This window comes from Rhipicephalus microplus, unplaced genomic scaffold (assembly GCF_043290135.1).
Source record: "Rhipicephalus microplus isolate Deutch F79 unplaced genomic scaffold, USDA_Rmic scaffold_22, whole genome shotgun sequence".
NCBI lineage: Eukaryota > Metazoa > Arthropoda > Arachnida > Ixodida > Ixodidae > Rhipicephalus > Rhipicephalus microplus.
This window is the reverse complement of record NW_027464595.1, coordinates 3517020-3541769: the sequence shown is the minus strand read 5'-3', so window position 1 is coordinate 3541769 and position 24750 is coordinate 3517020. Positions and strand designations below refer to the sequence as shown.

Genomic DNA, 24750 nt, shown 5'->3' with positions numbered 1-24750 from the left:
TTTTAAGAACGCTGCCAGGTGGCGCTCATGTCTCACATGTGACTTGACTTGATGCACTTGATCGCCTCCGCTGCACGCTCCAGGCACTCTAACGCAGTGCCTCCAGAATACCATCCACCGATTTTTTTACGGAGAACATAAAATAAATTGTTCACTCTCTCCACACGCAAGACTATAGTCTTTCGACCACATTTGCAGATTACATGCATATACGGGGCCAAGTTTTTTCTGGTGCTGAACGTCTATAAATTCATCAGCTGCTTAGGTAGAGGTACCCAAGGTGGAGCATTTCCCTTTGCGGAAGCAAGTGACCAACTTCTTATACAATTGGACAAAAACTCCTTGACGCTCAACTCCTTGACGATCAACTAAACTCCTTGACGATCAACTCCTTGACGATCAACTAAACTAGACTATCGAAAGTACGGGGTCTCCGAGAGATCAATCCACCTATCAAAATGTCCTTTAATTCTAGCTACAAACTGTGTAGCTGTCTCTCCGTTCTATGGTTTTGACGCTCGGAAACGCTCACGATACTCTTCTGCCATGAGACGAAAATGCCGCAGAGGAGCTATCTTTACATGAGTATAATCTAGGCAGTAGTCAGAAGACAGTCTTCCATACACTTTCTCCTGTGAGGCACATGCTCAAGGCGATTGCACATTGTAATTTGTCCCAGCCTCGGCTTGTCCTCACGCATTCGAACCTCTTGAGGTACGCGTCAAAGTCGTCTCGGGCAATCTCAAACTGCAGGAGAAATCTCAAACTGCAGGAGAAAGATTTATGGAAGGGTAGCGCACTGCTTGTACTTCAGGTCATTCTCCCGGTGGCGTTCGGTACGCTGGTGCTGCATCTAGCTCGGCAAGCCTTATGCGTAGCGGAAGGCTGCGTTCCTCTGCTTTGGCTAGAGCTTGCTCAGAGGCCACGCGTTTGCCGGTATTTTTTCTCGCTCAACAGCCATCAGGTCGTGTTCTTTCGCCGCTTCATGCTCAGCCGCTCTATCATCTCGCTGACGATTTTCCTGCAGTCTCCTCCACCCTCTCAACTCTGCCTCTGACAAGCTCACTCGCTCCCCAGTTCCCTTAATTTATGCATTTCCATAGCATCTACAATGTGTCTGTGCCACAGAGAACAAGTTCGTCCTGTCCCGCGGATGCCAAAATGTCACGGTGTATTAGCTTCACCGTACGAGGTTCAAGAAATAAGGACAAAGTGGGCGTTTTAAGTAGCACCCACACATCCAAACATTTAATCTATAGAAGATCAACTCTGCTGAGAGTCAAACGGTGAGTCGTGAACGGTTGTCGTCGGGACCCCTCGTGACGACTCACGTACAGGTGAACTCTGGGGCGGCCCGTGGACTTCTTGATAATTCAGAGCCACAAACTCTGAGGCACTAGGCGTCGGCAGGAACAGGGATTTGTTCTTCGCATCGCTGCCTCTTCCACCGAACGCTACGGTAATTGCTCGAATCTAACGCGCACCTTTTTTCCGGTTAAGCGAGTTCTTAAGTCGCATGCACGTTAGAATCGAGTACAAACAAAAAAATTGCGGTCAATCTATTGCCATCGGCAAATCCAAAATGGCCGCCCCCTACGTGCGTCGGCATGGCGCGTCGGCCATTTCTGCCTACGTGTTTCCCACGTGCGGCACTTCGTACGTGTGCTGAGGAGCTCGTCATCTAGTACTGCATTAGCATCGACGGCGTGGAAGGGCCAACTCTAAAAACTCGAGCGCACCACGATGCCGCTTTTAAAAGAAAAGTCATCGCGTGTGCAGAAACCGACGAAAATCGGGCCACATCACGGTCGCTCGGAGTTCCCGAAACGTGCATGCGGGACCGGCGGAAACAAAAGCAGAAGATTGTCGACAGCAAAGCTTCACGCAAAGGCTTCAGTGGACCACAGCAGGGTCGGTTTCGGCAAATAAAGAGCTGCTCGGCGAGTATGTGCTTGAGCAGCGAGCGGCACAGCGGCCCGTGACGACAGAACTGCTCCAAGTGCGGGCTATGCAATTAGTCTTAGAAAACGGTCTAATGCGGAGCCAGTTTAAAGCGAGCAGGTGCTGGCTAACTAACTTCATGAAAAGAAAAGGCTTTTTCCTCCGAAGGGGAACATGCATATGCGAAAAGTTTTGCGGAGGAGTACGATGAAAAGCTTCACAGTTTTCAGAGGTTCGTCCTAAACTTGCGGCGCAACAACGGCTACCTGCTTGGGCAAATCGGGAATGCCGATCAGACGCCTCTTTACTTCGACATGCCTGGCACCACAACCGTCGAGAAGGGGGCGAAGCAAGTTCGCGTGCTGACATCGGTCCACGGTAAAACTACAGTGACGGCAATGCTCTGTTACACGTCAGATGGGCACAAGCTTCGCCCCTACCTCATATTTAAATAGAAGACGCTCCCGAAAGGAGTCGTTTTTTCGAGTGGTGTGATCGTGCGGGCCAGCGAGAAAAATGGGTGCGCGTTGCAATCGGTGTCTTACGGTTTTTTTTTTTTTTTTTTTCGCGGTGGAAATCGGGTGCGCGTTACAATCGAGGGCGCGGTAGATTCGAGTAAATACGGTACTTGCACCATGCGCTGCCCTTCCACTCCTGCCTTTTTATTCTCGGTGCTCCTGCCACGAGAGTTTTCCGCGTGTTTCATGTTTTTCTTTTCTTTTTGTAGTCTGTGTCACAGTGACTCAACAGCATTGTCGTCGATGTCGCTATCACTTCGCCGAAGTCTTTACACTCAAAACATGATACATCTACTGTGTCACAGTCTTTGCAAATCAGCATATTGAATGCATCATCGACGATGTTTTTTAATATGTGCGCTACCTTCTCAAACTCCCCCATGCCATCGTACGCTTTGCGGCAAAGGGCGAGCACATCCTGTATGTAAGACAGCTACGACTCCAATGACGTTTGAGTGCAAGATTCAAGCTCCTTCTTGGTCACTGCCTTCATGCCAGTAGATTTGCCAAACAGTGCATGCATCTTTTTTTTTTGCACGCTTTCCAGCTGCCAATTAACGCTTCGTGATTCTCAAACCACACTTTGGCTGTTCTCTTCAGATAGAATGATATGTTCACCAACATGAGTGTTTCGTCCCAACGATAATTCTTGCTTGTTTTGTTTGCTCATACACCGGCAACCATTCTTGAATGTCGACATTGCAGGTCCCGCAGAACACGCCAGGGTTTTTGAGCTGGGGCAGAGCAACTATCGTTGTTGCCATTGCAGCTGTGGAAGCGGGACTCTGTTGTGCCATCATTGAATAAACTAAGCTTCGGCCGCTGTGTAGCTTCGTTATACTGTCTTCGTACCCAGCACCTCCACCAGAATGTCCTGGGTTGCGAGTAAACAAAAGAAATGTATTAACAGATTGTACACAGAGTACACAGAGTCCTTCAGCCAAGATGGCAGACTGGCAACAACAACATGAGTCCTTTCCATCAAAGTCGTCAAAGTCGTCCTTAGCCCTAACTCCGCCAACAGCGAGACTGCAGGCAGGACCGACGAGCTAGCGCACTTGTGGCGATGTGCTTCTTCGCAAGCAACGAAGCGGTAAGGGACGGCACGATCAGATTACTACGAGTGGGCGCGTGGTCTACAAGCGCGGCGTGTCATCGGAGTTGGCTTTAGCCCTAGCTCTGCTGACAGCGAGACTGCGGGCAGAAACGACGCGCTAGCGCACTCTTGGCGACCGTGCTTCTTCGCAAGGAATGAAGCACATCACTCGCTACCTCCTCTGAACCACGTTTGGGCATTTTACGCATCGACAACAGACCACACAGTGAAGCTCGTCACCCCCCCCCCCCCCCCCCAAAGCCAAGGATTGCTCCGAACAGCGGCTAGCAGTTTCGCGCATCGTCACTCGAAAATGCGATGCCAAGCGCAGTGTGCGCCGTGTTTTTGTCATCGTAGTTACACATTTTGGGCATCGTCACCGAACGCCGCCGGCAAGTGCATTACGCGCCGGCTGCACTGTCCACGCGGCCACGCACTCCACCGTCATATGGAGTGCTGTCAATAAGCTTTTGTGATGCGATTTAAACGTGCTTGGAGCCGTGCTTGATATCGCCACGAAGTGTATGAATGTTCGGAGGCAATGAAAGCCCCATAGATTAGAGTTTCCACGACCGGCTGTATGATGATGCGCTTTACTGCTAGAGTGGCAAAAGAGCATGTGTCAATCAGGGGCACAAATTTTTATATGCCCGTTTCGCTTCATTAATTATACTGCTAAAAATTCCTGTGCCACAAGTCTTCTGCCTATAACTTTGTTATTTGGAAAGAAGGCATCGGGCGTCATGGTGTGATCCAGTTTTCTGATGCAACAAACCTCTTTCCAAATAAAGCAATGCTCAGTGATTATTTGTAATCAAGTACTCAATTACACTAATTACAACTTCAGCACAAAAAATATGTGTAATCATTTCAGTACATGGTCTTATTCAATTACGACCTTTCTGTTATGCCTATCACACCACTCCTTCATACAGAGAACTTGGTTTGAAATCTATGCTTGCTCTTTGTAAATCATGAAAAGGAAGTTATGGGAAAAAAAAAAACAACCAAGGAACACTGGTCAGAGACCAGATGCCTGAGAAGTCAAATATCACAAGACAAACCTGAGATCACAATTTTTAGGTGTCAGACGTAAAGAAAAGTTGAAACTTTAAACGCAGTTTTCTCAATACTGCTTTTTTTTTAACAATATGCTCATCTCCTCCATGAAGTTCAATGAAGAAATAATTTGTCTCTCATAAAGTGTTTGTGGTATCGCCTCAAAATTTTTATGGAAGGATTGTGAGGTCATTTTTAGTGTCTGTGCCAATTTTCATCAATACCCTTTCACCCTTTTTTAGTAAACCAAGACCTTTATTCCAATTGCACAAACCTCACCTTACTCATGAGGATGAGTAGGAGAAAAAAAAAAGGAGTGAAGAGTGCTTTGTTTGGCAAGATTGAGTTGTTTTTTCACAAGGTATGCACCTATGTCTGACAAACTAGCTAGAATTCTGGACAAGCCTCATGCTCAAAGTAGCGCTGCAAAAGTTCAGCAGCCTCTCTAGCTGATCGGTCTGGTGGCACCACTGAACTGGCAGTACTGTCATCACATTCATCGCTGGAAGATTGATCCTCATCTTGCACTTCGGCAATCATTTACTTGACAGTCTCTTCAACATTTTCATCCATTGATTCGTAGTCCTGCAGAGTGAAAGGGGCAGAGGGTACGACCTGACTGAATACTGTCTTAATGTCGGCATTAGCAGGGCTTTCTTCTTCATCAGCTACTGCTTTCTTGCGCTTGAAAGCCAGCATGGTGAAAGCATCTATGTATTGTTGTTGCCTTCACTTGCTCCCAGGCACAAGCCAAAATGTGGACGGCTGCCAATAAATCTAAGCTGTAGCATTTCTCGCTGCCTGCTCTCAGCAGCATATGATGGAGTAATTTTCTGTGGCAATGAACTTTAATGTTCTGAATAATCCCTTGATCTGTTGGCTGGATCAATGCCATTGAATTGGCTGGCAAGAACTCCAGAGTAATGGCTTGGTGTACTTGAACCTGACCGTGGGCTGAGCAATTGTCCACGATGAAGACAACCTTTTTGCCTTGCCTCGTAAATCTAGCGTTTTCCTCCCGAAGCCAGTTTTCCAATATGGCCATGGTCATCCACGCTTTTCCGTTCCCATGTTACATAACGGGAAGGTGTCGAACCAACATCACCTAGACTATTCACAAGGCCCTTTCATACCCCTCTCTCCAGACGGCATACGTCACGCTAGTTGTCCGATGTTATGACCGGCACAGCAAGGAGGTGGCTTGCAAGGGACGCTCATCAGCGTAACGGTCAAACGCTGTCCGCGTCCTGCAGGAACGCGGGAGGCGTCTGTGTGCGCCGCAGGAAATGCACATCAGCATCGCTGGGACACACAGTCGGTGTCTAGCGCGTGCACGGACGGCTATAAAAGGAGCGTGTCGGGAGTGCGCTGTGCTCTCTCTCTGGACTTCGCTGGCCCGCTCGTCTCGAGTGCGCTCTGGGCCCTTGTGATGGAATGGCGCGTCTGAACGCTCTCGGTGCAATGTGCTTCTCTTGCAAATATGTAAATTAAACGCATCTTCTACTTGTTCGTGAGACGCGTCGCAAAAGTCGTCCTTCGCCGGATCCTGGGTGGCAGCCTCAACGTCTCCCCGGACATATCACCGACTGTCCAGTGGCCGAGGACGTGTCGCTCAGGTTGTGGTGTTGGTCACCCCGCGCACTTTTTTACCCCGAACGGCGGACAAGCCACGACAGGTTTGCCTTTCATCGCTACCTGCTTCGCTGCTTAGACTGCGTTAGGCTTGGTGCTGCATCGCACTGCTCCGAGTCTTCGTCCGTTCCCACGTGTCCTATTTTATTGATGTTGTATTTGTGAGTATGTGATTACACATCGATCAGTGCGTAATGGGACGTTGTTGTGTTCCCGGGTGCCGCGGCAATTATGACAGTGCTCCCAAAGTGCGTGTTTTCGCATTCCCCAAGGATGAAGCTCGGAAGAAGTCTTGGATAAAAGCCATTCCGCGAAAGGATTTCACACCAAGCATACACTCCAAGGTGAGAAACTGCTGAAGTTTGTTGTCTTACCGGCTCTATCGCATTACTGGCGTTCTGGCTCTGTTACTGTTGAACCGAGCGACTATCGTGAGTGGTGATGGTAGTTTTGTCGCGCTTCAGGTAGGGCAGTGCGGTAAAATAGAAAAGAAATACTCAGGCTCGTGTCAAAGTTCCTATTAGCCCGTTTCGTATGAAAGTAATGAAGTCACTGTTATGCTTGGCGCAGGTCTGTGAACTCCACTTCCTCGAGGCTGACTTCATCACAAAGATGTCACATTTCAACGCAGCTTTGGGACCAACATTGACAGTCGACAGCGAGAGGGTGCGCCTAGTGTCAGATGCTATACCCTCGGTGTTTCCGAACTGTCCGTCCTACCTGAGCACGAATCGCAATCGCCGAGAATCTCCTGTCTCGAAACGAGCTCGAATGGAAGACGAGGTCTTGAGCAAAGCGATTAAGAACTCTATATGCGCAAAAAAAAGCGAAGAGGAGAGAAATGCTGTGTCCTCTTTCGAACACTTAAGAGGCAAGCTTTCTGCTGTATGCAGTAATGATTTCTGGACCATCAAGGCAAACGATCGTTGGTGATGTTTCTCCGCATCGAAGATAATCCTTCACCACACGTGAGGTTTTCCGTCACTGTGCTTGCTGATCTCTCACTTGCAGTCTCAGAAGGTATGATAGAGCTGGTTTCATTACCTTGCGGAGGCGCAGTTCCAGACGCAGTGCGCGACATCATGACGTTACCGCACTGCTCCAGCAGCTGGAAAACCACATGACTGAGACGCCTGAAGTTGCAAGTCCGTCGAAAACAGCGTCAGTGTTGCAGCATATCGGCTTCTTATTGAATGAACTGTCCAAAGACAGTGACACGACCGAAGAACACAGTGCTTTGTTTCGTTTGCTAAATGAGCAAATAGCTCTCGCACTCGCTGCCCCCATTCGTCGCTACAGTGCTGAAACATTAGTGTTTTCTAGCATTCTGCACTCCATATCTCCGCACGCCTATAACTTTGCCAGATCAGCGTCGAAATTGACTTTACCCCATCCTTCAACCCTGCGCCGCGTTTGTTCCAAGTATGGAGGCGATCCACTGAAGGAGCAAAACATTCGAGAAAGAGTGAAGTGCATGCAGCCGAACGAAAAGACCGTGACGCTAATGGTTGATGAAATTCATATCAAGCCATACTTCGATTATAGAGGGGGCAGCATAGTTGGATCTGCAGCCAATTCTCAAGAGGCAGCGACAACCGCTCATGTTTTCATGCTTCAGTCGCTCTTGTCATCAAACAAAGATGTGCTTCACATTTTTCCTGTTGCTAAAATGACCGCCGAAATTCTACATGAGTTCTGCAAGAAAGTAATTTTAGAAGTGGAATCTATGGGCCTCAGCGTCATTGCTGTAATTACCGACAACAATTCCCACAACCGGAAAATGATGTCGCTTTTCTCAGAGAAGCATGAAGTAAGCATTGTATATCCTCATCCAGCTGACAACAATCAGCCTCTATTTTATGTCGTAGACCCTGTGCACATACTGAAATGTATTAGAGACAACTGGATGAATAAAAAAAAACGAAGGAATATGCTTTTAGTTTCCTGAAGTGAACCTGTCAGGAATATTGCCCGACGGGCTGCCCAGAATGAAACCAGCATCATTTGAAGTCGTACGGCAGCTGTATGCACTGGAGCAGACATCCAAGCTGAATTCCAAGGCAATCAATCCAACACCTATGGAGAGACAAAATGTAAAGTTGGTGTTAAATGTCATTAATCCGTTTGTATCAAACGCACTTGAGACGCGTGGCGATGCCCTTAAAACAACATGTGCCAGTTCAACAGCTCTCTTCATAAACATCATATCGACGTGGTGGAAAATCGTCAACGTGAAGACCCCTTCGAAAGGTCGCCGACTGAACGACACCCTTCAAAATCCAGTGAATTCTACGGTAGATCAACAGCTGGTTTTCCTTAGTGGCATGGTAGACTGGCTAGATGCTTGGAGCAGCGTCAACATGAGCCGTGGCTGCTTGACAAGGGAAACACATTCTGCGTTGAGACTCACTTGCTACTCCCTTGTTGAGCTGTCGCGGTACTGTTTAGAAGAACTGAAGTTCAAGTATGTCTTGCTGGGAAAATTTCAAACTGACACTCTTGAAGATCGCTTCGGTCGCTACCGTCAGCTTGCTGGTGCACAATATCATGTTTCCGTGAGGCAGCTCCTGGAGTCTGAAAAGAAAATTCGTCTGCAAAAGCTGCTGATGCTTCAGCAGCCAGACATCAGCAGCAAAAGTGACACAGAAGTATCGCAACATAACTTCTCTGTTCACATCTCAAATGATGAAATTTCCAACCCAAAGCATGACATGGAGGTCGTTGCTTATATCGCTGGATATTGTGCTCATTCAGCTCTGAAGAAGCTGTCATGCTCATTTTACAGCAGCGTGCTCGTCCTGGAGAACAGGAACATAGATGTGGAAGGTAACACAATGATTGACAACTTGTCAAGAGGAAGCTTAAAGTTTCCGCAGCCATGTACTGTGCACATGGTGCTGGTGACAACGCTTGTTGTCGAAAAGCTCACCAAGGGAGAAAATGCAAAGGCGTTCCTCGCGTCGAACAACCAACGTGGCATTGTAAGCTCCATTACCACATCACTGCTAGGAGATGTTGAGCTAGAGACTTGTGAAAATGGCCATACCTCTGAGACTATTGTGCGGCATGTAGTGCGTGTTGCAACAAATGTCGCTCTGAACAACTTTTGTAGACTTCGAAATGACACCATCCAAAGCACCGCACAAAAAAAAAAGGCAGCTGACAGAAAAATCAAAACATTGAACAAGAAATGAGGTAGGATGGTTTTAGCCTTTCGTCCTAATAAAACCACTTCTACAAATGCATTTCTGACTATTACAGATTGATCACTAAAGTGTAAAGGCAGGCGTAAACAAATGCAGACCGCCTAGGAACAAAAAAAGAACAAAAAAAAGAAACACCGGCTTTCAATAAGTGCCCACAGCAGATATAACGAGAACGAGTGCCGACGACGGCCGGGGTGCAGGTGGGCAACTAGCGTGACGTCACGCTCTCCCTGGAGGGGCCTTGTCAATATTCTAGGTGGTGTTGGTCGAACGCCATTGAAACAACGTGGGTGCCTTGATTTTCCTATTACCAACGGCTTCAATTTCTCATCTCCTGCCATGTTTGCACCCACCAGCACAATGATGCGATTTTTACTGCCTTTTCCTTCACTACAGGCTTCGCCTTTGAAGGTGAGCGTCTTTGATGGAAGCGCCTTATAAAAAAGACCCATCTCGTTGACGATGAAGACGTCTCGTGGATCAAAGCTCACCGAAATTTCCTTAAACTGCCCCTATTGCCAGTTGGTGCAAATGTCCCTGTTGACTGCACCACTCTCACCCGAGATTGCTTTGAAGACTAGGCCATGGCGTGTTTTGAAGCGGCTGAGCCATGGCGATCTCTCGAGCTTTCTGCTCAAGAATTGCCTCGCTTATGGGCAAATTAGAAGTCCGTGCACGCTTGAACGACAGAAAAAGAACTTTTCTAGATGTTTATAAGGCGTCGTTCGCATTCGTTTAGATGTAAAGGTACCGTCCTTAACAGTGCCTTCAATCTTTTTCTGTTTTTCCAGATCCGCGACAGCGTCGATTTTGGGATGTATTTTTTTGCCACCTCCATCTTGGGCAGGCCGCTTCGATCGAGCTCTTGAAGAATTTGTAGCTTTTTATCAAGCGGGTGTGTATGGTGCGGCCACTTCCTTTCGATCAGACTGAATTAACACAGTGATCCACCGCAACTTGCCGACTTTGCTCCTACAGCCACAAGCGAGAATGGATACTGGATTGGCTTGTCTCGATCTCAAGGTGTTGCCATGGTTGTGAGACTACCTGTGGCATGAGGGAGTCTATGCTGTGTTTAGAGTTTGTGCCGTTTAACCGTAGGTGACCAATAAGCACTGTTTCGATTAACCGATGAATTTTACTGTGCAACACATAGAAATCCAGCCATATGAGCCCGTTTAGTTCCGTTAATGAGGCATTTTCGTTTAAGCGAGTTTGGTTTATTGGCAGTCCAATGTACTTTTTTTGCATGATGAGGAACTGAGTCGCTAGCTCATAGGCCCACGCTATCAGTGTTGTTTTGAGAAGCGTCCTGCTCTTAGCGTGGAGGATGAGGAACTGAGTCGCTAGCTCATAGGCCCACGCTATCAGTGTTGTTTTGAGAAGCGTCCTGCTCTTAGCGTGGAGGGACCTGAAACTGTTGAACTTTAAGCGCTGCCTTTTGCATGCGTCCCTGTTGATTCATCATTGCCATGCTGTGAAGTCGCTGTCTCTAAGCACAATAAATTTGCCGAACTTTACGCGGTCGTGTCGGGCATTTCAGATGCAATTGAACTTTTGGCCCCCGTCGCTTCAGAGAAGTCAGCAGTAGAGCCAGCCATTTTCACAGAGCTTTTCTTGTTTTCTTGTTTTTTGCTGCACCGTCAGGCACTTTCGGTATTTCTCAAAATTGTCCGCCACCTATTATGTCGCCCTGGTTTACGCGGAGCCTTGAAATGCGACACATGCTCCATACAATTCTGATACACCAACTTGCTATTCGAGACGAAACATCACTCGCCCTTTTCAAAGCGCAGCCAAAGACAAGGCCGCTGATGCATATATGTCGCGTCGAGGTATACGTGCACTGAATTACAAAGCGCGAATCAGCTAAACAAATAAAATACACAGGCAGGGTTCACAATCACAGGGCAACGTGTTACTAAATCACGAAATCCCATGCCCACAAACCTTTGAGAAAGATGTTCTTTGGCATGCAAATAGCTGCCGTCCCATTCAGTAGCGCCATCTCAACTCGCGTGACGGGGACTCGCTCGCTAAATTCCATGCCGACCGGTTGTGCCCTCGCGATCTCCGACGTCAGCATAGCTCTGGCCTGGGCTGGCCCTACGTCAGCTCCTGACACCGACCTTCGACAACAGTGCAGCTCTGACCTACCAAACTTGCCCTACGCCATCTCCCGACGCCGACAAGAGCAAGTGGCGCCCTGTCCTCGGACTCCTGTGACCGTGTTTCCATCTTTCCTATCTCTCCTATCCCCTCGATTTGTCCTCGCTCACTGGCCTAGCGCATCTTTTTATCTCTCTATACCCTTAATCCTATTCTTTTAATCTTTCCTCACCCCCATTCCTTGTGAGCTACTGTTGAGGTGTCGCTCTCTGAAGCTGACAGTTACGGGGCTCACTTTTCTCTTCCTTTCTCTCTAAGAACCACTTGGTAGTCGCGTGATGGAAACTACTCGTAGCTGAAGGTCATCGGCGTACGCAATCTGCCCCCACCCTCTCCTTGTGCGGAGCAGCGAGTGTCAGCACCTAACATATTCTTACACCATGATCATGGCCTGTATCATACAGCTAAGAACACAAGCCCTGGTGGTGCCTTAGTGTGTTGAACACAAGCCCTGGTGTGTTGAAGTCACCAAGCTGTCCAAATGGAAGGGTGCTATTACCAGCTCCAGACTCAAAGAGTTATGGGCAGTCCAACGGGCCCCCGATGCAACAGACTTGGAATTTTTGTTCTGACGTGGCAGCGGCCTGCATCCATCCACCCAGTAATGGACAGGTGGCAAGATCAGACCAATTTCTGTAGCACCAACCCATTCAGGGTGATAGTTTTTGTAAAGGCCACATGTAACATACCAACAGACTGCATATACCACAGCTCACCTAAACAGCTTTGCCATTGAAACAGGCAAAGGACAATCATTTATTTATTCTTGCAGGCAACAACTTTTTATCAACTCCATCACAACTGACTGTGTAATATTTATGCGTCACATGCAACGGTGATGCCGCACCATTTGAAATGACTTTTTAAAATTCTCTTATGCATTATATCTATAATAAAATATTTACTTAAACAAATGAGATTAATATAACACTTACATGTCTGTGTAGAGGACTCCTTCAATTGACGGGGCTGAAGGCCTCCTAGAAAAATACAGACAAAATGAAAAAATTACACCAAGTCTATTCATTCAAATATATCTAGCATATTTCACTGTGCACAGGACTTTTCTCAACATTTTCCCTGTTGCGTGTTAAGTGCTCAAACAGTCATGCACTTCTGCAAGACCAGTAGGTCTATGTTTCACTCGAGAGTAAAATAAACTGAGATAAAGGGAAATTGTAGAAAGATATACAATCTTGTTATAAGAACGAAGCGGCTGTGGTCTCTATTGCCAGCTACTTGCTGTTTTAAGTGGTGTGTCGACCATGGAGATGGCCTCAATGCATTTCTTGTGCCCACCAAAATGGTACAATTCCTACTGAAAGGGCATGAGATCACCTATTATTATTATTATTATTATTATTATTATTATTATTATTATTATTATTATTATTATTATTATTATTATTATAACTTCATTGCAGAGAAACGAGTTTTATGTAACTGTCTTTGGCATGTGTCCGGAAAGCAAAATTTGTTACTGTTGACACTTGACACACAAAATTTTCAGAGAATATTCAGCTTTGTATACTGATTTCAAACACGTAATTGCATTTTTTTTACACCAGTCCAAGAAAAAAGTTACAACAATTCTTATTTTATGAATTCGGGATGCGACTTGCTTAAAAAGTATTGCATTCGAATAGCTCACGTTCAGCAGGCATGTTCCTGAATGTTCAAACAGTGCAAATATGAAATTTACTGCTTGTTTCTGAATTTGAGCCAAAGTTATTAAGTCTTCTTTTCGCAGTCTCTTAGCTGTGAATTTTTGTTGCTGATTTCTAGAAGATTTCATAATGTTCCGTCCTAAAATACTTTATCATCATTTTTTTCCCACTTGCTGATCCTATAGCATTCAAGGAAGAAAAAAAGACAATGAATGAGTATTGGCGACAAAGTGTTCATTCCAGAATTTAAACCTTGTAAAAATCTTTATTTGAGAAAAACGCATATAACTAAAACTTGCGAAAATAAATATGCCGCCACAAAACTTATAATTAGGATCTTCAGAAAGTCCCAGGAGAGTAATCTGAACCAAGCTCATGCTCGTGCTTCTTCATTGTGGCTGCCTAGAATGCCACTGAAGAACTTTCACTTCGCGCTAGATGCACAACGGTAGTAATCTTTTTGCCAGTCCGCTGGCTGCTTTGGCTTGTTGGCTCTTACTGCAGTTCACGCAAAATAAGTGAACTAGACTCCTTGTTTCCCAGATAGAAATGCATACAAGCTAGCATCTGCCACGGCAGTCTCAACAGCACATTCTTGTATAACAGAGTGCAATGCCTCATTTTTTTGCATTCTGTGTTTTTTCTCTCGCACATCTTCGCATGAGCTTCTTGTCAGACAAGCTCTCATACACAAGGTCCAGCGCATGGCTGACAGCCTCTGGCGAGTTGTACTTGCTTTTTGGCATGGGCCCATTCTTTTCCATGGCTGCATTGTGCATGCACCATGACTCGGGGCCCTGTGGACAATAGCTGTGGTTAGGCTGCTCGCTAGTGGACGTCACATGGTAATATATAGCCCACACAGCCTTGTGCATCTTGTCCACATTCCCAGAATGGGATTTGAGAGCACAGTCATAGTAACTTGTCAATCATGTTATAAGGTCACCCGTAAGATAACCCTTGCCACTCATGCGCTCGCCGGCGTCTCTTTTGTGCTTCTGCACAAAATTTCCAACTGTAGTCCCCATTTTCTTCTGCACACGGTTCGCACAATCTTGTTTCTGAACATTAATGAAGCCATACACTTTGCCTTCGTTGACAGCAAGCACTCTATGACCGGCTGTCACCATCACAAAGCAAGGTTAGACTATGAAGCGAAAGTGAGTGCTGAAATAAAATTGTTGCTGCCTCTACGTCCATTTGGCCAGCTTTGCATGAGGTGTCTTTCTGACATGAATACTTATATTTCCGCTCGGCATACTCTGGGCTGTCGGGTTTTGGGCCACGTTCGCAGCAGAGGGAAAAATTAGACAGCACTACATAGTCAAGCACATATCTTGAAAAAACTTCTGCTACAGAGGCCACTCCAATGTGTGAGGTGTGTCCTCTTGTGTGCCAGCTTTCATAAAAAGAGTGCAATATTTTCAGGGTTGCCGAAATTAAGGTCCTTGTAGACACTCATCACTGTTGCGGCACAACTAGTCATATGAGTCGGCACAAGCTCTCGTTGCTACTGGCTGGAGCTTTGTTTTTAGGAACTGCTGGTAATCTTCATGCGTAGACCTACCAGCTGTACCAACTGCGGGGAAGTGGGTTCTAACAGAGATCGTATGAAGACCTACCAGCATGAAGTATGAAGACCTTGGTGTGAAACGGCCATAGCGGTAAAGATGTCGTTCAGTGTCATCAACTCAATTCCTGTGCTCTGCACAGCAGGTGCCAGGCGAACGTTGATCTCAAACAGGTTGCAATTATTGTTACAGCCAACACGTCGTGAACTCAATTTTGAACCAACTTCCCCGCAGTTTCTCACGAACTCCATTTTGAACGAACTTCCTGGCAGTTTCTGCAGCGAAGCTATAGCTTCACGGCGACACCGTACTCACTTGAGTCACATTCAATAGTCAGCTGTCCCCGGCACACTCGACAAGAAGAACATTTCTGAAATAAGCTGTTTACCAAGTCCAGGTCAACAGTTGTTTACGTCGTGCCGACGAACTTTCGATGCCGCGCTCACTCAGAGAACACTCAATTCGCGATCAGCTGCCGAGACCGAGGAAAGTTTTGCTGCTTTCTGTTGTGCACAACACTTAATGATATTCAGGTTAGGTTAGGTTAATTTGGTTTTTATTGCGCAAAAGCAGCTAAAGCTATGCTGCGCCAGACACAAGACTTTCAGGAATGGACACAGAAAAGATGATATTTTAAAGCTTATTTACCAGGTTACATTCTTTCAGATACATTCTTTCAGAAAGTGGCATAGATGTGTTCAGGCGACGACCTTATTCTTAAAACATATGATAAGGTTAGTATTGCTCTTCGATCACATAGAGGGGGCTCATTGCATTCTACGTATTGACTTTGCACAGGTGATGTTCTGTAAGCACCACTTGACAGACGGAGACCGAGGTTGTGTATAGAGTCAAGACGGCGGATGTATGAGTTTCGTGCCGAGTCGTAGACTACGCATCCGTAGTCTATTGATTGATTGATTTGTGGGGTTTAACGTCCCCAAACCACTATATGATTATGAGAGACGCCGTAGTGGAGGGCTCCGGAAATTTCGACCACCTGGGGTTCTTTAACGTGCACCCAAATTTGAGCACACGGGCCTACAACATTTCCGCCTCCATCGGAAATGCAGCCGCCGCAGCCGGGATTTGAACCCGCGACCTGCGGGTCAGCAGCCGAGTACCTTAGCCACTAGACCACCGCGGCGGGGCGCATCCGTAGTCTAAAATGCTGTGTACAAGAGATCGATAAATGCGTATAAGGCAGAGTCGATCGAAACCTCAGTGTTTATGGGAGAGTACTTTGAGCACGTTGAGTGCTCCGTTTGCCTTAGTTTTCAGTGCGTTTATGTGTGGCAGAAAGTTTAGTTTTCGGTCGAATGTGATTCCTAGAAATTTGTGTTCTTGTTTTACCGGCATGTTGATGTTGTATAGCTTGAGTGCAGGTTCAGGGAACTCGGGAAGGAAATCGAGCGCTACAGCCGCCAACTGTGTGCCCAGCAATGGTATGCCATGTGTAGCGAAGCGGATGGCCAACTCCATAGGGGAGGCACGTGGGCCCTCCTGCGCCACCTCATGGACGAGACCAAGAGTAAGGAACATCAACGACACCGCATGTCGCAGATCCTCCACGCCGCGGCCAACCAGCTAGGCGAAGCGGAGATGCACAAGCGGCTAAACGACAAGTACCTCCCGGCCACAAACCACGTGGAGCATCCGGAATACGACGGCGCGCCCAACCCGCTGCTCGACCGCGAAATCGAGGAGTGGGAGGTGCGCCAGGCAACGAACGCCCTGAACTGTCGCTCAGCCGCGGGACCGGACAAAGTGACAAACAAGGCTCTGCGTAACATCAGCGACGCTGCAGTCTCGGCCCTGACGAAGTACTTCAACGCCTGCTGGACGAGCGGAAGCCTTCCCAAGCAGTGGAAGACGGCCAAGACGATACTACTGCCCAAGCCCAACAAGCCGCCGGGAATAGAGGGCCTGCGCCCCATTTCGCTCACGTCCTGCGTGGGCAAGGTGTTGGAGCACGTCCTCAACAACCGGTGGCAGCGGTACTTGGAGGAGAACGGTCACTACAACGACTCCATGCTGGGATTCCGGTCTCGCCTGGGGACGCAAGACGCGATGTTGCTGCTGCAACGCGAGGTACTAGAGCCAGCCGGAGGCGTTCCGCAGAAAGACAACCGGGCCATTCTCGGCCTGGACCTGCAGAGCGCCTTCGATAAGGTGGAGCACTCGGCCATCCTTGCCTGCGTGGCAAAGCTCAACATGGGCAAGCGCACGTACGACTACGTAAGATCCTTCCTCACTCGTCGCACGGCGAGGCTAGAGGTGGGAGGCGAACGACTCGAAGAGAGGGAGCTAGGAAGCGTCGGAACCCCACAAGGGTCCGTGATATCCCCGCTTCTATTCAACATCGTGATGATCGCCGTCGCCAAGAGCCTTGACGCGCTCGGACCGAAGATCCGGTACTGCATCTATGCCGATGACGTCACGATATGGGCGACGGGCGGCAGTGACGGCGACATCGAGGCCGGACTGCAGGCAGCGATCGACGCCGTGGAGACCACGCTGAGAGACACGGGGCTGAAGTGCTCGCCACAGAAGTCCCAGTTATTGGTGCTCCCACCACCGGGAAGATGGAGAAAGCGGGCCGCGGAAGAAGCGGAACGCAACATAGTCGTCCGAGCCAGCGACGGCACGCCGGTCCCGCACGTCCAGAGCCTCCGAGTACTAGGCATGTACGTGGACGCCCACCGCACGAACGGGACGGCAGCCAACCACATAGTAACGAAGATCGGGATAGCGACGAGACTCGTCAAGAGGGTCACGTCGAGGTCCCGAGGAATCCGAGAAGCGAGCCTCCTGCGACTGCTGCAGGCCTTTGCAGTTAGCCACGCAGCATACGCGGGGGCCTTTCACAAGTGGACGGAAGCGGAGAGGAAGCGAATCGACGCGGCCATCCGCAAGGCGTATGCGGGTGCCATGGGCCTGCTCAACGGCACCAAGACGACGGCCTTGCTATCTCTGGGAGCGCACAACACGCTCTCGTAGATCGGCGAGGCCCAACGTACTGCTCAATTGACGCGCCTGGGCCGCACCGCGGTCGGCAGGCGGCTGCTGGAACGAGTGGGCCTGTCCTCCCCCGAGGAACAAGACCACGAAACGTCTCCACTCACGGAGTCAACCATGCGAAGACTGGTGGTGTATCCGCTGCCAAAGAACATGGGTCCCGGCGAAAGCGAGGGACGACGAGCGGCGCGAGCCAGGGCGCTGCTGCTGCAACATCAGAACGACGAGGGCGCCGTCTACGTGGACGTGGCCAAAGTCAAGAACAAGGACGCCTACGTGGCGGCGGCGGTCGCCGCAACGACGGGCAAGATCGTCACGTCATGCAGCGTGCGTACGCGGAGCGCGAGCCAGGCCGAGGAGATGGCGATAGCCTTGGCGGCGCGCTCCACGGGCGTGCGGACAATACTCAGTGACAGCAAGACGGCCATCCGTAGCTTCTCGCGCGGAGCCGTGTGCGGGGCGGCTGCTAGGGCGTTGGCAAGCGACGAGTCCAAGTCGAGGCTGACGCTAAAATGGTTCCCGGCTCACATGGGTAGGGACCTGATACCAGGATCTCCGAACCGCAACGAGGAGGCGGATGCCGCGGCCCGTGGTCTCGCCACGTGCCGGACCGCGGCCGCGCCCGCCTCCGAAGACACGACGGCGACCGAAGAAGAAGGCGAGGAGCAGCTGCTCGATTACGGCGACATCCTCGCGTGGTACAGGGAGCAACGGCGTGGCTTCCCGCCTCCGCACAGGGATCTTACCCGGTGGGAGGCGGTGAGGTTGCGCCAGCTCCAAACCGAGACTGTGCTGACCCCATCGCTAGCGCGACACGTGTGCCCCGAACTCTACGTGAGTGAAATGTGCAGTGTGTGCGCGAGCGCGAGAGCCACCCTGGCTCACATACTCTGGGGATGTGACGCAGACAGCGCGGACGGTCCGGTGTTACCGCCGCAAGTAGAACAGCGTGTGGGGTCTACGGACCCAGAAGACCAGCGAAGGGCCGTCCGGCAGCTCGAGGTCGCACTGGCGCTGCAAAGGCGAAAGGGGGACACCCCCAGTAACCCGAGCGGCGACGGGGCACGAAGGCCTTGAGGTCTAGGCCCGCGTGACATTAGGACTTCTAGTGTAACGTGAGATAGGGTGAACCCCACGCCCTGCGCGGCCGGAGGGAATCCCGCATGCTGGAACCCAATAAAGTTTATTCTCTCTCTCTCTCTCAGGGAACAATCCTCTTTTTTGCGTAAAGAGAACAGCCATGCTTTTTTGGGCTGAAAAGCGGAAACCATTTTGGTCGGCCCATTTCATAAGACGATTTATTGCAATTTGGAGTTGCCTTTCGCAGGATGATAGGCTGGAGGCTCGGCATGCGATTTGGAGATCGTCAACATAGATGGAGTGCATGACTGTACGGGGTATAGCCCTGTTGATGGAGTTCATTTTCACTATAAACAGGGTGGTGCTCAAAATGCAGCCCTGTGGTACACCATTTTCTTGGACAAATATTCGTGATAGTACCGTACCCAAACGTACTTGAAAAGTTCTATTCGATAAAAAATCGTGTAAGCAGTTCAGCATTCTTCCGCGAATCCTTAAGTTAGCTAGATCTCTGAGAATTCCATATCTCCAAGTTGTGTCATATGCTTTCTCCAAGTCTAAGAAGACCAAGAGACATAACTGTTTGTGTAGAAATGCTTGTCCTATTTCTTGTTCCAGCCAAACAATGTGATCAGTGGTGGAACAGCCCTTTTTGTATCCGCACTGGTGTGCATCTATTAGGTGCTCCGATTCCAGAGTGAAAGTAAGTCTAATATTTACGATTCTTTCGCAAGTTTTTGCAAGGCAACTTGTTAATGCAACGGGCCTGTAGCTACTTGGGGTTGTTGGGGGTTTACCAAGTTTTAGGAATGGTATGACTATGGCTTTTTTTCCAATCTTCAGGCATTATGCCAGAGTCCCATATTTTGTTGAAGAATTGGAGAAGTGCCTTCGCGAATGCTTGGGATAGGTGTGCCAACATTGCGTAGTGTATCTGGTCAGACCCTGTTGCTGTTTTTTTACCGGCAGAAAGTACCCTGTTTAATTCGTGCAGCGTAAGCAGAAGGTTATAACTTTCATTTGAGGTACTGCTAGTAGGCAATCTTTGTCTTTCTGCATTTTCTTTGTATTTCAGGAATGTATTGGTGTAATTTGCTGAGCATGATACCTTATAAAAGTGTTCTCCTAATAGGTTGGCCTGGTCTTCTAGTGTTGATTGTGGGTCTGGACTTGTGAGCAGTGGTATTGTGTAGGAGGAGTACTCTCCTTTGAACTTCCTCACCTAGTCCCAGATGTGTTTAGAAGTGACTGAACTGTTAATTGATGATATGTATTTTTGCCATGAATCCTTTTCTGCCTGTCTTCGAATAAATTGGGCTCTGGCTTTTGCATGTTTGAAGTTGATGAGGTTGGTGTAGGTGGGGTATCTTCGTAGAATTCCCCAGGCCTTATTTTGTTGTTTTTTGGCATCAGTACACTCGTTTGTCCACCAAGGGTTGAGTTTCTTGCGTACCATGCCGGATCTCTCAACGAACTAATCATCCTCTTCAAGTCCCACGCCCACGTGCACGCACCGTTACTTTTTCAACATCATTTTTTCCTCGCACAGCAGTTGCCTGGAATGGCCTTTCAGGCGACATTCCTGCCATTACTTGTACTTCTACCTTCACAACCAGTATCAATAATCATCTTTCACTTTACGACAAACGATTGTTTTCTGCTCAATTTTTATGTACCCACCCCTTAAGTAATGCCCCGCAAGGGGTCCTTAAGGAAATAAAATGAAATGAAATGAGATGATTGCGGTATTGCTTTTTCTTCTGCTAAGATTAAAACTTTGACGAACTCTTCGTTTAGTTCCGCAACAGAAAGCTCCGATGAGAAAACTTCATCGAGCTTCGCGTTTTCTGTGAAAACTGGCCAGTTCGCGAGCTGTAATTTCCACCGGCGTGGCCTGCTTGTTAAAGTTGGGTAGGATAGTATGAGTTTTATGATGCCGAGTTGATGATCACTACCATAAGACGTGTTGACCACGTCCCATTTAAAATCATTAAAAATACACGATGAACACATGGCGAGATCTAGGCAACTAAAAGTGCGTGAGGTTGGTGTAAAGTAGGTAAAAGCCCAGGAATTCAGAAGGCAGATGTCATTTGATAAAATGAAATCTTCCACGGCTTGCCCTCTTGCGTAAGTTTTGTCGCTACCCCAAAGGGTTGAATGAGCACTGAAATCCCCAACCAAGATAAATGGTTTTGGCAACTGTTCCACTAGATTTTCTAGGTTTTTGATGGTGAAAAGGGTGTGAGGTGGTATATACAGTGAGCAGATGTTGATGGTTTTGTATGATAGGATGGTGACGGCTACAGTGCAGTCCACTTATAACGATACCACATATAACGATATATCGGTTATAACGATGGGTCGACTTAACAGTCTCATTTTATGCATTGGGGCTATGGGGAAAAAAACCATATATAACGATATGTTATCCACCGCATATCGGATACAACGATGAAAAGTTTGCCGTGGACGGCATGTTTCATTCAGAATAATCGTAACATTTAGATTGATAAGTTCTTCTGAAACGAACTATGCCGAGACAAGACGAAAAGTTAGCGTAGGCGAGTACGTATCTGCCACCACTGCAGGACAGCGCCGGCAGCGCGTCCCGGCCGTTCAAAAAGCCGAGGAGAGCATCGCGAGTTGGCGCGATGCGCTACAGATGGCGCCAGCTGTGTCACGTTTTGCGCCTCGCCGCGCGTCGACCGCGGAGAGGCTGAGAGAATTTAAAAAAAAAAAAATGCGAAAAGCAAAGCGCCGCGCTCCGCGGCTCCCCGCCTTCTACAACGGCAAGCCGGCAAGCTACTCGTAGCTTGCCGAACGAAAGCGGGAAAGAGAGAGAAAATAAAAAAAGCGAAAAGCAAAGCGGCGCGGCGGCATGGGGGCGGGGCCTCGTTGGCATTCCGGCTGTGTACCTCTGGCTGTGCTTTCTTCCTCCCACTGCTCCCACCCCGCCGTCGGTCAGTCTCTCTTCCTCAGCGAACCCGTGATGCGTTCTTCGGAGTAAGAAATAAAGTCTTGTTTTTGACATCCTACTATCTACAATATTTATTAATTGGTGAAAATAGCAAAATGAAGCCTGGAGCTACAAAAGGTACGTCCGGCGACGATTTTTTGGTGGCAGTCCAGATATCACGATCACCGGTTATAACGATCATATTTTTAGGTTTTCTCGATATCGTTATAGGTGGACTGCACTGTACGGCCTCGAAAGATGTGTTTATTTGGACATCTCGCGTAGGAGTGCTGCCCTGCACGACTATGGCTACTCCTCCTGAAAGACGGTTGCAATGTTCGCGGTTCTTTCGGGCAACTTTGAAGCCTTTTAGGAAATGGCCGTGTTTTGCACCAAGATTTGTCTCTTGGAGGCAAAAGGCTACTGGTGAGAATTTCTTAACGATGTCCTTTATGCCACCTAAGTTATGAATTAAGCCTCTACAGTTCCAATGTACGATAAAAGCCATGGCGAAATAAAGGTAAGTAAATATACTTCTGGGGATTGATCGGTAGAAAAGATGATAGGTGACAATGCTAAGAAATAGAAATAGAGAGAAATACGATAACAATTACGGTTATCGCTTACTTATTGTGGTTACTGGGACTTTGTCCTTGTCCTGTTTGGTAGGCTCACTTATTGTGGTTACTGGGACTTTGTCCTTGTCCTGTTTGGTACGCTCGAGAGAGCGCTTGTCTTTCGGTGTCGATGACACCGGAGTTTTGTGGTCGATCTCCATTGCCTTGTCTGAGGCGCTGGCAGACCGAGAGTGAGGCGCTGAGAAACTGATCTCAGGCCTTGGCACTCTATTGAGTTTAGGGCCCAGGGAGACCGGAGTCTGCGGGCCCTTTGATGTGCATGGAGCAGCTGGCGCTGCTTCTTTTACGGGGGCGGTTTGAGTCACCACAGGACCACTGGGTGTGGTAGCGGTCGACTCCCGAGGCCTTTGTGATGCTGCCCCCGACTGAGTCACATCGGCGTAACTTCTGTGGAAAAGGTGTGATAGCAGTGTTCGCGCTTCGCTGAATGATATTTTTTCTTTGACGGTCAGAGCGACCACTTCTTTTTCTTTTTTCCAACATGGGCATGACCGGGAATACGCTGGGTGTTCCCAGTCACAGTTAACACAGTGGGGTGAGGATGAGCAGTTTTCTGATTTGTGGTCGTTTGCGCTGCATTTTGCGCATGTTTCTTTGCCTCTGAAAGAGTGCGAGGCGTGTCCGAATCTTTGACATTTGAAACAGCGTCTGGGGTTGGGAATGTAGGGTCTCACGTTTATTTTTAAGTACCCAGCCTTAAGAGAGGTGGGCATTTCACTTGTTCCAAAGGTTAGTATAACATGTTTGGTGGGCACTTCCTGATTATTGCGACGGATTACAATTCTTTGGACATTGATGACGTTTTGGTCTTGGAAACCTTTGAGGAGCTCTTCGTCACTAAGGCCTAAGAAGTCTTCCTCAGAGATTACTCCCCTGCTGGTGTTTAGAGAGCGATGGACCAAAACGGTGACAGCTGTTTCTCCAATGCTGGTTAGTTGGGATAGCTTAGGCACTTGGTCATTTTCGGTTAGCTGCAAAACGAGGTCACCGCTTGACATTTTGGATGCTTTGTATGTGGGTCCTATTTTTTCTTTTAGGCACTTGGCCACCAAAAATAGGGATAATTTTCTTAGAGGTGTGCTGTCACTGTGGATAATGTGGTACTTCGCGAAAGTAACTTTAGTTTCTGTCGAGACGTGATAACTTGCTTCGGTGCGGCCTCTCTTACGAGACCGATCAAGGTCGGCGGATGCTTGTAAAGCCATACAAGTATGAATGTGTTCGGTAACAGCGGCGACCACCCACCACGGAGCCCAACAAGGGGACGCGGTAGGACTTGTTGAAACAAGCCCTCCCGACGCCAGCCGTACGCTGTCACTATAACCCAATGTAATTATCCAAGGTGGGATACCTACACAAGGTTTGATTGATATGTGGGGTTTAACGTACCAAAACAACTATATGATTATGAGAGACGCCGTAATGGAGGGCTCCGGAAATTTAGACCACCTGGGTACCTACACAAGGTTAAGCCTTGCCGCCATGAATATCGGAAGTCAACAGAAGTGAGGAGAGGACAGGAAAGATAAAAGTGCGAGAAAAAGACAAAGATGTACGAGGAGAGAGACAGGAAAAGGCGACTGCCGATTTCCCCTGGATGGGTCAGCCCAGGGGTGCCATCTACGTGAAGCCGGGGCCAAAGGGGTGTGTTGCCTCTGCCGGGGGGCCTTAAGGGGGGACGCGGGGATCAAATCGCGAAATTCTCGCAAAAAAACGAATTTTGGATAAGGACAGATTTGGATTCTGCATCACCATTTCTATCATATCTAAAATTATTTCCGCCGAAAACGATCTCAAAGTAAGCTTAAAAAATGTTTTTCTGACCGCGGATCGCAAAAAGCTGGCTGAAATCTGCGCGAAAATGGCCCATTTTCGAGCGCGATACTTCCGCGCCTTCGCCGCCGCTCGCGGAAAGCTTGGTGTCACTGGAAAGCTTGCTTCACTGCCGTACTTCTCCCAGTGAAACCACGACTCTACGAGCTAAGATAAACGCACAAACAGAAAAAATGCGAAGGCATCCGCGACGCCTTAGACGCGCACCCATTGGTCGCTCCTGTCACGTGGTACTGAGCGCGCTCTGTGAGTGGCTGCTGGGACGCGCTTGCTTGCGCTGGTCGTCTGCTCCGCGCACGCACGTCTGCTACGCACACGCTGGCGCACTATAGTTTGCGAATCCCCTGCCGATACGCCGATACG

General features: G+C 48.5%; 1 protein-coding gene across 4 annotated transcripts in view; it reads right to left on the bottom strand.

The window, feature by feature from the left end:
* The window catches only part of LOC142786321 (uncharacterized), a 286022-nt gene that overhangs the window by 105446 nt on the left and 155826 nt on the right, over positions 1-24750 (bottom strand). For all 4 annotated transcript variants that reach the window (XM_075883956.1, XM_075883957.1, XM_075883958.1 and 1 more), the window contains exon 14: positions 12557-12601. In XM_075883956.1, coding sequence (XP_075740071.1) covers positions 12557-12601 — 45 coding nt within the window. The remainder of the gene's footprint in view (positions 1-12556; positions 12602-24750) is intronic.